The sequence below is a fragment of the Gopherus evgoodei genome, chromosome 8 (genome assembly GCF_007399415.2).
Source record: "Gopherus evgoodei ecotype Sinaloan lineage chromosome 8, rGopEvg1_v1.p, whole genome shotgun sequence".
Lineage (NCBI taxonomy): Eukaryota > Metazoa > Chordata > Testudines > Testudinidae > Gopherus > Gopherus evgoodei.
Genome location: NC_044329.1, coordinates 20,549,659 through 20,565,646, shown reverse-complemented (window position 1 = coordinate 20,565,646; position 15,988 = coordinate 20,549,659). Strand labels below are relative to the sequence as shown.

At 43.2% G+C, this 15,988-nt stretch overlaps 1 protein-coding gene across 1 annotated transcript; it reads right to left on the bottom strand.

Annotated features, from left to right (window-relative positions):
- Nucleotides 1-564: 564 nt before the first annotated feature.
- On the bottom strand, nt 565-15,718 carry STC2 (stanniocalcin 2). Its single transcript, XM_030573877.1, has 4 exons — nt 15,399-15,718; nt 12,822-12,964; nt 9,674-9,885; nt 565-4,154 (listed from the first exon to the last, which is right to left on the bottom strand). Exons 1-4 carry the CDS (start codon nt 15,664-15,666, stop codon nt 3,761-3,763), a joined length of 1,017 nt encoding a protein of 338 aa, XP_030429737.1. The 5' UTR covers nt 15,667-15,718; the 3' UTR covers nt 565-3,760.
- Between the last annotated feature and the right edge of the window lie 270 nt (nt 15,719-15,988).

The window sequence follows — 15,988 nt, the reverse complement described above, 5'->3', positions numbered from 1 at the left end:
TCTTTGGCTTTCTCTACTGCAAAAGAGTAAATAAAGATCCAGCTCCTGGCCCCACTGTGACGGTGTAAAAGTGGCCAGAAAGCTGGTTTAAAGAACCAGCCATAGAGTCCATAGCTTGCATAGGGAATCCCCAGATTGCACACAGCTGTTGCAGTCAGGTCTACTTCACCTGCTCCTGCTCCTCTGACATAAGGATGTGTTCAGGGAGTAGGAGGGAGGTGGTTGGAGCAAATGACTCTAGGGCACCCTTCCAGCTGGTGCAAACTAGAACATCCCTGAGGCTGTTCTAACTTGCTCCAGGGTCAAATTAGCCCTCAGGATTGGGGGAAGGGACTAGTCCTCTTCCTTTCTCAGGTAAGCCAAGTGCAGCTCAGGCATACCTCAGGGTCTAGCCCATTGAATATATCTATGTTGTTTAAAAGCCCAGCTTCAACGTGGTTTCTTACCTCTTACCAACATAGCTAAACGCTATACGTTTGGTTCTCATAGATGAATCAGAACCACACTTAAAAAATAATTGTAATCTCAGCAAGACTTATTCAAAACATTTATTAGTGTTTCAGGAAAAATAATAGCAGTGTGAAAAGATACAGAGCTTTGTCTAAATCCATATGCAATGTTTACAAGCTTATTTGGCTGTAAATTCTATATGAGATAGAACTAGTATGTTTTTCTCCCAGAGAACTGGAATTTAAGGACAGTTTTTTAATTATGTTTCAGAACTTCATTTTTAAAAACAGGACAGTGTTTTTGTGGGGTGATTGGTTATTTCTGTATTTTCCAGTAAGCATTTTACTTTTCCCAGTTTCTCTTATGGGTGGTTTTTTTTTCAGATGCAAAGCTTAAGAGAAATATCCAGACCTTGTTTTTGAAGTTAAACCTCCTTCGTAAACAGCAGGTTCAGGAGGATTGTTGATCAACGTATCATAGGGTCTCTAAGGGGACAGTAGATTTTTTTTAAATTGATTTCACAAAGAATTAAGGCTATGTAGATGTCTTGATAACATATTCTCAGGTAAACATACCCTACTTGTTAGACATGAAAGAAGGTTTAACAATAAATAAATGATTTGTGCTGTCAATAACATTATGGAACTGTATAAAATTACATTTACGTTGCTTTAAACAACAACAAAAACATACTAGTGGCATGAATATATACAACACAGGTCATGACATACGTTTAAATTACCATAGCCAGCAGTGTTTGGTTTTTAAATGGAGACACTATAATAAATAGAAATGTTAAATATTTACAATAATAGCATATGTGGAATCAGTAGATGAACACAGAAAATCTTCACACACAGAGGAAAAAAATGTTATGCCATATACAAAATCCCTGCCCCCCTGAAACAATAAAGAAATTTTCATTGAATTAACGAGATGGAGGAATATATACTTTTCCTCATGCAGAATGAATGAATAAAAGTAAATTGTATGCATGCTGAGGTGATATGTTGACTAAGACATTCAAGAGTGTATATATATCGCTATACGTTTGGTTCTCATAGATGAATCAGACCTTTAATATGAGAGAGAGAGAGAGAGAGAGAGAGAGAGAGAGAGAGAGAGAGACCTTAATGGAGTTAGGAAGGAATATTAACTTAGTAGCAAGTCCTTTTTGCTGTCAGGGTCTGGTTCTCTTTTCGGTTTGAGCTTGTCCTTTACTATGCCTATGCGTCATCATGGGGCAGTGGGATGCTCATGAGGAGTTCACAGTGAGGGAGACCAGAGACTTTCCTATTGCATCACCAGCAGCAAGACACTTTGTTTTGGGGCAGGGAGGGTGTCCTTCAAAGCAAACCATTGGAAGTGGTGTGTGTGCACTGACATTAGATAGGGAACTACAGTCCCTCTGAGTTGCACCTTCTGTGTGTATGAGCCACGGACCACCATTGCCAGGACTGAATCAGTCATCTTGTCCACATACTAGAAGGAACTTGTGCACTCCTCAAGGGCTCTTGGCCTGATCCTAGATTCCCCGAGGTCAGATGAGAGTTTTGTCAGAGACTTCAATGGGAGTAGGATCGGGATCTTTTTTGATCAAGAGGTTGATGGCTGCATAACAGTGTAACTCTTCAGGTTAATGGTTGTTCTTTGCTCCCTCCCAACCAAGGAGATTTACCCACATGTCTTCTATTAAGAGTAACGCCCAAGATTCTGCTAAGGGATATATGCACAAATCTCCCACTGAAGATACTGGAAGCCACATACACATATCCAGAAGCAGAATTTGACTCAGTGGGAGTTATAGCTAAATCCCCTGTGGTGCTAATCACCTCCACTCCCACCAAGTGACAAAGATATAGGTCAGTTCCCTGTGTTAGTTCAGTCTGTACCAAACTGCCTTCCCGCCACTGGTGATTTGACTCCAGGCCTCCTGAAGCAAAAGGCCAGTGCTCAGACCCTTGGTGTGATACTGTCTTGCAAGAAAGCTCATCCTTTCCCAACAGATGTTACTAAAGTTCCCACCCCTCTCTGCCTTTGGATACGATAACCAATATTTTAAGAATAACATCCTAGCATAGGTGGTTGCAGCAATGCAACTTGAAGGTCACATTTGCATACGAGGATAAGAAAGGATGCACCATAGCATCTCACCCTAACTTTAAATCACTCAAGAAGTTTAAGCTCTCCAAACCCATCTTATCACTCTGCATTTCACTCTCACTCTGTAGGGTTTGGAGGTCACTACCCAGTGTGCTAATTAAAAAAAAAAAAAGTTAACTTTCTCTCACTATCCCATAGTCATTTTTGGCACATTGATAAACCATGGCCTGTGGCCAGATTTAGAACACTCAGTCTCTACAACCCTGCAAACTCCATAATGCTGCTTCCAAAGACAATAGAAGGGATAGATCTTCAACAGGCCTCCACAATACTCCCTAAGCCCCCAAAGCTTAAGGACACATCAACTTTGTACCTAAGCCCCACATTTTGGGTTGCTCACAAGTGGGGAGGCTGCTGAAGCAAATGCTCCTCTGTGAGCACAGCCACAGGTTCTGAAAGAGGACATGCCTGGGGACTTTGGAGGTCTATGGAAAATGTGCTCATTTTGATACTAAGCAGGTCACAAAGCTGGCTACGTAGGCCACTGACATCTTGGAGTAACTGGATAAATAAAGTAAAGTTAAGCAGTGGTTAAAATACATACAAGGGGGCATTTTTAAGTCGTAGCGTCACCCAGACAGGAACAATGGCTCAGGACTTACGAGAAAATGACATAGCTCAAAACATCAATCTCCCCGTGCAAGAAACTGGATATTTATTTCATTAGCGTGTCACAGCAGCCCACTTTGAACTCTTACAGTCACAGCCATGGGCAGAGAAAATCCGTTTGGAATTCTGCCATTTGCTTGGAGACTGCCCCCTAAGCATAGTGGAGCTGTGAGCTGAGAATGGCCAAAATAAAAGCTGGCTGAGCCCTCCCCGCACCCTTTTCCCCAACCAGAAGAAAGGCAAATTGAAAACAATATCCACTTGTTCTGTTGTTTTTAAAAGGGGTGGTGGTAGTAAAATTTTTGTCTCACCCATTGGTTACATGAGTGTCCAATTCTCTGGAGACAATCAATAACCCAGAACCACTGCTCTCCCTTTACTAATCTATACACTATCACTGATGTCCACATATGCCACAATGCCCTGTGCTTGACATCACCCCTCTGAATGGTAAAGGTTTTGGAATGTCCATAGCTAATAAGATGGACTCAATGGAGGAAGTTTTGGTGGAGGGGGAGGGTTGAGTTGGTGCCTCCTTTCACCTTCGGATGTCAGAGAAGTCGGACAGTTCTTCTGCCCGCTCAATGATCCCGTGTGCCCCTTTGGGGCTGTGAGCTCCAGCTTTAACCCGGGGGTGGGTGTTCAAGTGAGCCCTGCCACCTCTCTCTCCCTTGGCAGCTCGTGAGCTCTCCCTGTGGTCAGACTCAGGGTGGACTAGTATGTCCCCACGGCTGGTAGAGGCTTTGGTTGCTTCACCTGGCTTCCTCTCAGGACCCAGTGTGGAGTCGCTGTGCACGACTGAGGTGCAGAAGCTCAGGATAGAGCATAGGCTTCCCCAGTTCTGTTCACACTGGGTCTGGATGCTCCTGGTGATAGCCTTTTTCACTTCATCCCCGCATGTGAGCAGGATGTTCACCAGGTCGACATACGGCCTGGAAGTAAATCAAACAGCAGAAAGGGAAGTTAAAAGAGAATCGTGTTGCAAGAAGGTTACACATCAGCAAGTGGGTGTGAGATCACTGTTCCTTATTCTCCTCTTGCTTACTCCAGAGCATCTGCTTGGGGCTGACTGTACTTGTCAGCTAGTGGCCAGATGCTATAGAAGACTTAAATACAGTACAGGAGTTCCCTCATCTGGCAGCCACAATTGAGACTTGAGTCCTTTGGCAGCATCTCCACCAAGTGAACAATAATGTCCCGTCCCCCTACACCTGGAAGCTGCATTAGGCATGGCTTCTACAGAGACATGGCTAGTTGGGTTACGATGGGCAACAGATGCAGAATGTTGAATTGTCTAGTGGACAAAACAAGGGGATAGGAATAGGAATCAGGAGACCTGGGCTGCTGCTTGTGTGGAATCAATACTGCTTATGTATTTTAGCACAAAAAAGTGGATGATTATATGGTGTCTGATCAGTCAATTGCATGCTTGGGAACAGCTCACCCATTTGAGGAGTCAAGATGAACTTTGTACCCAATGCCTGTTCTCCCTTCTGTCGCCCCTCGCACCTGAGTTGATATGGGCTGGAGAGTTGCATAGATTTGAGGGGTGATGCTTTTGGCTGCCACAAGCACCAAGATTTATTTTTAAGTTGAAGATAAAAAACATATACGTAGCAGAGGCAGAATTGTCACCAACTGTCCCAGAGATGGACTGCCTCCAGTCCTGCATTTACTTGGGCTGTGTCTACACTACAGCAGCTCCGATGCAGCTGCACTGCTGTAGCTCTTCTGCTGAAGATGCTCTATGTTGACAGGAGAGAGCTCTCCCATCGGCTTAATAACTCCTGCCTCTGGGAGAAGCTGTAGCTAAATCGGCGGGAAAAACTCTCCCACCAACATAGCGCTGTCCACGACCTAAGTTATACCTAAGTAATTTGGAGTCTAGGCATAGCCTTAGGCTAATTGTGAAATTGTGATTTCAGAGTAGTTAGAGCCAGAAAACACCTATTACACGACTGAATCCAAACCTTGTCAGGGTAGGATATTACTTCCTGATGCTTCTCTAACAGATATTAAATCAGTCCTACACGTGGTCTCTACAAACTTTATTCACTTCTACAAATTACTGTCATATGGGAGCCCATACGGGACTCAGCCTTTACTCCTTGGGACTACAGGAGAGAAAAAGCTGGGACTGAAAGCAGAATCTTCGGCTTTCTAGAATAGCTGGGATGCGGGGGGCTGAAAAAGGGCAGCTCCTAACTGACCTAGTGGCGATTTATCAAAGCATCACCCTGCTTATGTTTTCTGGGAGGGAAGGGGCAACGTCTCTGAACCCTCTCAAGGATTGGCAGTGGCAAGACAATATCCTACAAGGAAAAAGAAGAGTGAAGCCTACTGGACACACCATTCACATAAAAAGGAAATATGTAAACTTGCCCTGAGCTAAGGAGATGTTTTTAATATCATTAGATACTATAGTGGTCAGCACAGTATAAATACCTAGATAGTGTTTTCTCCAAAGCCTTGTCAGCACATCTGCCACTGACCTAATGCTCTGTGACTGCGCATGTTTCAGCATGGCCACCCTTCTGTCTCCTTCCCCCCACCTCCCTCTTAGTCGTCAGCTGAAATATGGGACCTTAAAATTAGCGAATTCCCTTCCCATGTGGCCTATCGAGTTCCTAAAATATCTAGCTAATTACAGAAAACTGACTTGCAAAGTCACGCTATTTAATTGTAACAGTGGTAGATACTCATATTATTGTACATAACAGTAACCAAATCTCACACCTCAGGGCATAAACTGATCACCTGCCTAGGTCAGGGAGGAATTTCCCCACCCAGGTGAACAGCATTGCGCAACAGGCTAGGGGTTCCTCTGGGTTTTATCACTTCCATTTGCCTTCATTTGAAGCTTCAAGTTCTGCCTCTGCTGGAAGCAGGATCAATAGGCCACGGATTTCATTCTATGTAGCTAGGAGACTTGAAATCCACCATAAAAGCATAGTTTGTTACCATATTGAGTTCTCTTCTCCAGACTTATTTGGTTCCATTTCTTTGCCAACGGGGTTACTGAGGATTGAAACTATCTTCACCCCCACCCAACTGAGGCAGATAGCAAGAGGATTGCCACTCTATCGCAAGTGACTCAAAGCCTTTGGGCTAGCCTGAGAGCACAGGCAGAATTCTGATCACACTTGGCAATCATCCACCAACTGGGAAAACTACTGACTGACTATTTTTAATTTGAGTTACATCCTGTGGTGCTGCATTCACATGACACAACAGGGCCAGTGAATGGATAACGCCCAGCTTACTTAGCGAAGTGTCAGAGAGGGCAAGTAGAACAATTGCAGGAGCACATCTGGTAAGGCAGTATCACCCATAGAGCAGATTCTTAGCAGACAGGCTGGCAGAGCCCAGAAGGATGATACAGTTAAAAGTCTCTAGTCAAAGGAACCAACTGAATTGCAACTTTAGCATTTTCAAGGGTCCCAATTCAGCCATAGTGTAAGCAGTGGCAGCTCCACTGATTTCAGGGATGTGCCCAGCCCACTTACACCAGGGCTGAATCTGACCCAGAGTGTTGCAGATGTCATCTTCAGTGGAGACCAGTTGTGCATAGTGCTGGGTGCTGGATGAGCCCTGTACCTGAAGCTATTCTCTTGAAACAGGCAAAATAGACAGGGAGGGATAAGGAGAGCTAGCAAACGAGGATAGTAGAGTGGATGAAAGTACCAAGATTTTACTCTGTTGTTAAACTGAAGTTTGTATGGAATCACTAATATCTGGTGATGCAACATCTTTGAAGGAAGTTTAAGGAATAAAGAATCCACCTTTGGATTCCTGACTGGGGTAGTGGTGTTGGGATTTTTTTAGTTATTTGAAGCATAACAGATCCTGGAAGTGCAACTGTTCTGACCATTTTCACCATTATAATAAAAAAATAGATCCAAACCTCCATTCCCCCAACCTGCTCCCCAAGAGGTGCCCTTACAGCCCACAAGGTGCTGTTTAGCTTACACGTGAAGAGACACTGGTAAAAATAATATGACAAGAGACTGCTCATTTTGGAATAGTACAGGAGGAGGTGGTGAGAATGAGCATCAATAATGTTTCCTGGTCTAAAGTTTTGTCTTTTATTTGAAACAGGAACTGTGAATGAACAGGACACGGTCTTTAATATGCCTGTCAACTGAGCCAGTGAGAATTTTACTCACATCCTTTAAAAAAATTGGACTTGGCTCTACAAAATCACCTGAAAAATGGTGGTGTGGTTTTTCTGGTACAATTAGAAGCCATTGTCAGTTGTGCCCTTACAGGTGTTTATAGTCTGCCAGAGCTCTGAGGAGTGCCTCTTCTCCGTTCCTTGACTTCACACTCTCCTCATCCTACTTGCTATCCTGCCTACAGGATAGCTGTGTCCTAGTGACCTGAGCAAAACACGGAGTCAATAGACCTGGGTTTATTCCCAGCTTTGCCACCCACTTGCTGATTGCCTCTGGGCAAGTCACTAGGTCCAAAATTCTCAAAACTTGTCCTGATTTTGGGAGCCTCTATTTTGAGAGCCCAACTTGGGATAGGCAGGGCCTGATTTTCAAGGCACTGAGCACTCACAGCTCTAAAAGAGCTTAGCTGACCAGGCAGGAGGTGTACCGAGCTGAGGACCCAAAAACTGAGGCCACTTTTGAGAATTCTGGTCTTACCCACTGTGTAAAGTGAGGAACGTTGACTCACCTTGGCAAAGCACTCTGTTCTTATTGCATCTTTCATCTATGGAGCTAAAAAGTTTTACTTGTAGACAAGTATCCACCAATTTACAGCCTGTTAATGAAGCTCCTGAAATGCTGGTGCTAGTGTGCAATGTGACGCACTGCTTGCCCTCACTATCCCAGAAGAAGCCTGGCATGCTGGTGCCTCCACAACACACTCATCCTCTACCACGAGGACAGAGACCAGAAATGGCAATGCAAAAAACAACCACAAGGTCACCAGCCATGCTGTTGATCCTAGCTTCAGGAAGGTCCATGCTCATGGAAGGAAAGTTGCTCTCAGTGGGCCCTGTTCACTTTGTGAAACTGTAATTAACAATGGAGTAAATTTGTGTCACAGCTCCACCCTCCTTAAGCGTAACCTGGAGTTTAAGGGTGGGATTTTAACAGAACCTAGGGGAATTAGGTTGGGATTTTCAAAGGCCTTGGTGCCTAAGAATGCAACACTAACACTTACTTTGAAAGTTGAACTGGTCATTTCATTGCTCTGTGCCTCAGTTTCCCCATCTGTAAAATGGGGATAGTGATACTGCCCTCCTTGGTAAAGCACTTGGGGATCTTCTGATGAAAAGTGCTATAGAACAGCTGGGTGTTATCATCTGTCATTGTCTATGGGTTTGGTTATTCAATAGAGAATGAGAAATCATTGGGATATGGTATGAAGATGTCCAGTGATAATTTTTCTGACAGCCTGTGGCTGAGCATCCCTGTTTCTGGGTGCAATTTCCACCTGCAGAAAAGTATTCTCTCATTTTTGCACCAGCAAATGAAGGGTGGGCACAAACCACAGTAGTTTGTGCCTGATTTGTTCCTGCAATTTGGGTAGTTTAGATGTGTTATTAATAAGACTTATACCGGCCATTCACTGCAGGTGTAAACTGTACTCCCAAAAGAGGGGAACTACTGAAAATCTTGACTCTAATGTTCCATTTTGTATGCAGTTGTGTCCTTAGCCATTTCCTTGGCAAGCATATGGGGATGATGAGAACAGGAGTATGGGGCTTTTCTTCATGACGGTCTAGGCAGTTTCTGTGACTAACAGCAACAACGAGATGCTTTAGGAATATGAATACTTGGGAATTTCATAAAGCAAATCAGAAATGGACTGCAATTAATCTTCATGCAAGATTATGTTGTTTGGATGAGGGGAGAGTCTGACATCTGTTATTTCAGTAACAGCTCCAGATACCTGGGGATAATCTATTTCTTTACAAAATAGAACCGTGGCATCAAACTGTTATTACCTAGTGTAAATACCACTTCACTTATGTTTTCCCTCTTTCTTCGGTCAGTTTGTTTTCTCTTTTAGAATAGAAGATCTTTGGGGCAGGGACTGAGCCTTCTTTTTTGTTTGGGAAGTGCCTGGCACATTGTGGGTACTTCCGAAAACAAATAACAATGCCATAGCTTAAAAAAAGCAATTTGATCCAACTTCAACACATTTGTTCCCCTCCCAAGGTCATGTCTGTGTAAGATACTACTCATCACTTTTGTAAAATGTCAACTAGTCTTTGCAGCGCCTCTACGAAAAGAGCTATCCCATTTGACAGATGGGAAACTGAGGCAGAATAGTTAAGTGACTTGCTCAAGGACACAATTAGATGGGACGGAACTCAGGATTTCCTGTCTCCTGGGGGAATGACTATACAGCCCAGTAGATGACATGTCTTTTTAGATGAAATTCTTCCCTCGCCCTTACTACAATACCAGGCTCCTTGCACACTCATACTTACTCGTGCTGCAGCAGGTCTTTGAAGTGAATCATATCCACAATGACTTGGACATTCTCCTTGGCGGCAGAGCAGAGGTCGTGTTTCAGGTAGCACTCCCGCTGTAACTGGAACACCATGTCTTTAATGGCAGGGCACTTGCGACTGATGCAGCTGAATTTGTGTCTCAGGGCGTGAGCCTTACACTTCAGAGCATCTTTAATGAACGATTTTCCCTGAGAAAATAAGAAACGGAGTAGTTCTATATTTGTGTCCGTTAAGCACATCGGGTGATTTATGCTCAACTAGCCACTCCTGCACATGACAGAGTCAAGGGTTATTAGACTGCTAAGGCTATTTGTTAATGTCTCCCCCCGTTTTATTTCTTTGCTCCTAAAGGCCACGTCAGGTTGTCCTGTCCTGCCATTCTAGAAGGGCTGGATGCTGTTCCTAGGCTGGTTGTGTCTGGTTTTCTCCATGGTTGTAATGCTTTCATTGCCTCCTCCCAGCACTGAGTGCCCTGCCTCTACCACAGCCCCTGTCCTTGCTGGTCTAGGAGAGAAAGAAGTGGCTTCATTTCTAAACAACAGAGAGCCCAACTTAATGAACTAAATTCATTCCTGGTCTGTCACCATGGACTACATTGGGCTTACATCACTGATGAGAGTGACCGAATGTGTTTTGAGTCTCCAGGACCACAAAGGGGATATTCACTGTCAGTCACACTAAAACTGCCTTTCCTTATCAGTTTGCAAAGTTCACATAGCTCTTATAGAAGAACTCCCTGTCCCCTAAAGGAAACCACTGGCTTCGGTGTTTCCTGTTTCCCTCTCCTATCCTCACAATAAAAGACTCCCCAAATCAATGCTACCAGCCCACTCTCATAAGCCACCCACAATAACATCTTGATGTTTGTGTCTGCTGGAGGGAAGACATTTTAACCTGAAGCCTTCACAAGCAAATTGAAGACAATAAAGACTATTTAGGCGATGTCCAAACCATCTTCCATGCTCTCCTCATATTGCTTGACAGAGGAATAGTCAAGGCATGCCCATCCCTATCCTTTCTTCTGTCCACCATTAGATATTATAGCTAGTCCTACTATATATGTATGTCACAATTCTCTTGGCAGCTATGCTCAGCTTTCGTCTCCTTGTTGAGTGACAGCTGGGTGGTAGCGATCCCGTGTTGCCCCAGTTTTTATTAGCCTCAGGTTATCCTAGCTGATGGGTGATCAATGGGGCGATTTTTGCTCTCACTGATTCCAGATTTACACCCCTGTAACTCTGAGATCAATTGTTATACCAGATTCACACAGATCTGAGAGTGAGACACACGTTCCCCACTGATCAAAATACTGTGTCAAACATCACTAGCTTCCATTCCAAGTGCCAGGTGCACTTCTTTGACCTTGCATTCAGTAACAAACACATATAGCACAGTAGACTTTAACTAACTACTGTACACACAGAAGAAATAATGTTTTTAAAAACCCAGTCTCACATTTTTGCCACTGGAGAAAAAAAAGTGGGGTAAGGAAAAGAGAGAATCACATGTGACAAACACTAGTCATGTCAGGTAGGATTCTGGAACTTGCTCAGATACTGTAGTGATAAGGCCAGTAAAAGAAACTGAAGAGAAGAAATTAAAGTCAATGGGAATTACACATGTATATTTTAGAGGACAATTTGTTCCCACGGATCCGTGTCTTTGCACTGCAGTAGAAACAATCTGGATGTAATATAGCCCCTGTTCTCTTTGAAGATGTGAACATGTCCAATGGAGCAATTATTTGCTGGCTTTTATGCAATAATTTCATATGTGTTTGGTTTTCCCATGGCTTTACTTCCATAAACTTTTTGCTTGTTGATAATATATAATGTATAAAATAAAATAATCTCTAATTATCATTCTCTGGCAGCTGCCTGGAAACTAAGGCTGAGATTTTCAAAGATGCCCAGAGGATCTGGACACACAGTTCCCATCAATTTTACTGGACATCCATATCCTTTATGTATCTTTGCAAATCTCAGCCTAAAATCTCCAGCACAGGGGAATTTGTTTTTCTGCTAGGTCTGGTCCCAGGACCCAACTAAATAGAACAGCTGGATCTGCAAGACAGCTCTGCTTTCTACTATGCTGTATAAAGTGCCATTAGGCTACAGCTGGGTGACTTCAGTAAAGTTATGCTGTAAACTGCACGCGTCAAGCCAAATGCCGCTGGCCCGTTGTAATGTTCTCTTCTCTCCACACTGAAATGGGAGAGTAGGTTTACGAGACATAATAACAGGATGCTTCAGTGATGCCTAAATGGTCTGGGGAGAAAATGAAGGAGACAAACTTAATACCGCATACTGCCTAAAGAATGTATTTTATTGTCAGTGTTCGAGCCAAAGGACTATTTGAATACAGCAGCTTTTGGAGATGCCTGTGCTAGTTGTGTGTAGTTCTTGACAATAATTTAACAAGGTCACATTGGATAAAATTTTCAAACATGCCCAAGTAACTTTTGAAAACGGGACTTAGGCTCCTAAGTCACTTAGATGGTTTGGAAAAGTGTATCCATCAACTCACTTGAATTAATTTGATCAGATTTGCATAGGGAATGCTAAAGTGTGATACTTCAGTTGGTATAGAGATATTTTCAGCATCATATATATATGTCACTTAAGTAGTAAAATGATACATACACAATACTCTCTGTGCCTCTAAGAACTTACAATATTTCAATATTTCAATTTGTGTCAATGGGATCAATCCTATAGTCCTTGATCAATGCAGCAGGAGTTTTGTCTGAGTGAGGACTGCAGGATCCATTCATGGCATCACCACCATTCCATTTTTGTTATCACAGGTCCACTAGAAAAAAATTCTTAGGTGGAGGTACAGCTCGGTAGGAAACAGAATGTCTGTTGCATAAGACAACTTAAACACAATGCTTATGTTATTCTGTTCTTGAGGCTTGATGCAACACCATTCAAGTCAATGGAGTTGTATGCATCCAATTCTTAATTAAGGAAATGGGAGTTGGGCATGTGGAAGAGAAGATTTGGTCCTTAATTAAAGCCTTGTTTTAAAGATGTATTTAAAAAAATCATTAAATTAAATATAGCACCTTCTAAACATATACTTCTGGGCATTTCACCCCACCTCCTCTCTTTTTTTTGGTTACCTGGGCATCAAATTTTCCAGCGTTGTGTAGGAAAGTCATGCAGATCTCATGTAAGCCTCGGATCTCACAAGAGTTGTTTTCAAAACATTCAAACACTCCACATCCCACATCGCCAGCATTAACCAGGCAGTGCTGGATTTCAGCTAAAATGACCATTGATTATGGTTAATTTGTACAAATATTCATAAACGGGGGTGAGGGGAGAGAGAAGAGTTATTTTGCTAAGATCATCAGTTCAAAAGGAAAAGCACATGAGACAACAGTTCCTGTACCCACCACATGGCCTAATTTCTGCAAAAAGTAGACAACATTTTTATGCATTTTGTTATGAATATGAGATCCAAAAAGTAAATGCCAAATTCACTCCACTTACATCATAGCCATAGTCACTTGAAAATATCTAATGTTGTTTCATTCTTTCCGAGCATATGATGGGCCTGATTTACAATTCCTACTCTTGCAAAGTCCCTCATTAACCTGAATGGGAATTTTGCCTGAGTGAGAACTGCAGGATCAGGCTAACATTTGTTTTGTCTGAACCAGTGTCTGGTAATTAACACACCACTATTTGCTGACCACTGGGGACCCAAATCCTGCTGCCTTTGCAGTCAATGGCAAAACTCCCACTAATTTTCAATGGGGGACAGAGCCCCTTGTTGCATGAGCCCACTCCCCATCACCCCCCTTACTATCAAAAAATTCAGATTATTTGAATGCAACAGTCAAATAGATCTTTCAGCCATATGCACACCGAATCTGTTATTTTTCCCTTCTAAACTTTTGTACAATATTGAAGCAAATAATGTTTTATTTCAAACATTGGACAGACACCTTCAAATCAAAATCTGAACAAGGCAGCTCCTTGCCCTTCCTTAAAAATAATGCTGCCAAAAGGAAAGTGTTTGCTGAGAAGCTTAAGGATAAAGTCAAATAGGGGCAGCTTTTAGAGCAGAACTGAGGATGCTAAGAATTTGTTGTACTCATTTACTAGTGGCACCTTTAATTAAAGCTCACTTTTGGGATCTAGCCCTAATCCCTCTCTAAACCGCAGCATGCTTTTAAAACATCTGCAGCCTTCCCCCTTGACATGCTGCCATCTGAAATCCCTTCCAGCAACTTTCCTTTTAATTTTAATTCACTTAGGGCAAAGAGGAGAACAAAATGTTGATGTAAAGTGGTGAGTTAGGAGATAATGGAATGTCTCTTAATATATCTCAACAAGAAAATTAATATGTGCAAATCCCGTGTAGTAACGACCCAGACGATGTCTTAGGAGTTTGTGTTCAGGTAAAAAGAAAGACTATCAGATGCGCAGGGGGGAGCGAAAAGACGGGGGAGGGCAGGAAAAGCCACATGGGGCTTTGCAGTTACAAAACCCAGGGGGAGTTGGAAATCAGTTGATCAGTGTAACCTGGCATTGTGTTATTCCCACGTGGAAAGCTGCACATACAGAGGCACACAAACCTAAAAGGGGTCTCTTTGTCAAGCGTTGTATAACTGCATCTTGGTTTTTTTGGGTCTGCAAGCCCAGCTGTAGTGCTTCTGTTGGCATTTGGATGCAGACGGTTCTCGGATCACATGTTCTGGCTCCTAGTTTGCTGAGAATTGCACAGTGCCGTGATTCACATGTGGCAGTCCCTAATGGGCATTCGTGCATTCCGGCTCGTGTGTGTGTTTAAACAAGGCTTGCAGCATTGAGACAGTTAAAAAAAAAAGTAAGAGAGAAAGAGAAAAGTGTGCAGCTCCCTCGCGCTCTTTCCATGCCTGGGAAAAGATCCAGTAATGTGCACGCCTCGGTTCTTTCTACTAGGCAGATAATACACGAGGAGGGATGAGAAGAGAAACCCCTTGGCCAATTGCATCATTACTTGGTTCTGTGCGCAAGAGAAGCAGGCAGCAGCTCTAGTAATTTTCAGTCACGTTTCCCCCCACCCCACCCCCATGTTTTAACTGTGTATGTAGCATAGAGAAACCTTCTCTTTCAGACGAAATCTAAACCTCTGTTCAAACAGCATCTCCTGGATTAGAAATCGCCTGCGTCTGACCTGCTGGAGTTTCTTGATTGCCTCCAGACTGGTTGGATTATTTAAAATTAAAAGGATTGAAGTGGACTGATTTGCCGTGTGCAAGGACCGCCATGGCACTTTTCTGGTTCGGTGCCACAAGTAACTCTAATCTTGAACAAAAATCGCGTCTTCACCATTTATGATCACGTGGAATAACTTTCCAGTTGCCGCTAAACTGATCTCTATACGGATTTCATCATTGTTTAGCAGAGATTAAATGCAGCGAGCTACTTGTCTCTGCGATTCAAAGGACAGCACGTGCTTGGCTAGCTGGGGCTTTAAAGGTAATTAGGAGTGAACACTTATTTCCTCATGATTTATGTTTGACAGTCACACAAAAAATATGGCATTATTGCACGTCTAGTTATCCAATACTCTGTAAATACAACAGAAAGATACCATTTCGCTATAACTACTTCCTTACTGAGCAATATTTAACATGCAGTTTGTTTGCATTTGAGTTTAATTAGACCAGCCTCTTCAAGCATTCCCCCCTTTTTAGATCACATACCTGTATTTTGCAAAGACAGCCGCCCTTTCTGTTGAGGGGCTCGCTCTTGGGGACCTTCCGGCGGATTGGTGGCTTCTGTGCCCAAAACTGGATCAAAGCTTGCAAATACCAACGCCAGGGTAACTAATTTACTTAACAGCTCTGCACACATGGTCCTGGTTGCAACCCCACACTGGAGACCTTGGGGGGTTTCCCACCTCTGTTTCTTTTCAAAGCGTGTATAAATGGAGGCTACTGCTCTTCTTGTAATCTGCTCGCTGGTTAGCATGTGATCAGGGCTCGTGCAAGTGCTCAAAGTGGCCAGAAAGGGAAAGGATGGTGCCTCAAATATCCCTGGAAGCTCTGGTGTCACTTGAATGAAGGAGTCGAGCAGGTGTTGTCCACCAACCAGACCAATAGGAGCCCTGTCCCCCTGTGACACCACGCATAGTGGGCGGTGCTCGTTCTATACTACTACCCGCCGTAGAACAAAATGTGAGGAAACTTGCATCAGCAGGTTGCAAACTGCACAATAATGATCATGAGCAACCAGGAGCATTTAAACACAGGAACAGACTGCAACCCAGTTAAAATTTTGCGTCTCGGAAGGA

Bases quoted from the DNA above. Each gene is read 5' to 3' on its own strand.
- STC2 (XM_030573877.1), bottom strand. From the start codon at position 15,666: ATGCTAACCAGCGAGCAGATTACAAGAAGAGCAGTAGCCTCCATTTAT. The intron at 9,886-12,821 runs GTAACCAAAAAA...TTATTTTCTCAG, and splicing joins CTGGAAAATTTGATGCCCAG to GGAAAATCGTTCATTAAAGA. The intron at 4,155-9,673 runs GTAAGTATGAGT...ATTTACTTCCAG, and splicing joins AAAGACCTGCTGCAGCACGA to GCCGTATGTCGACCTGGTGA.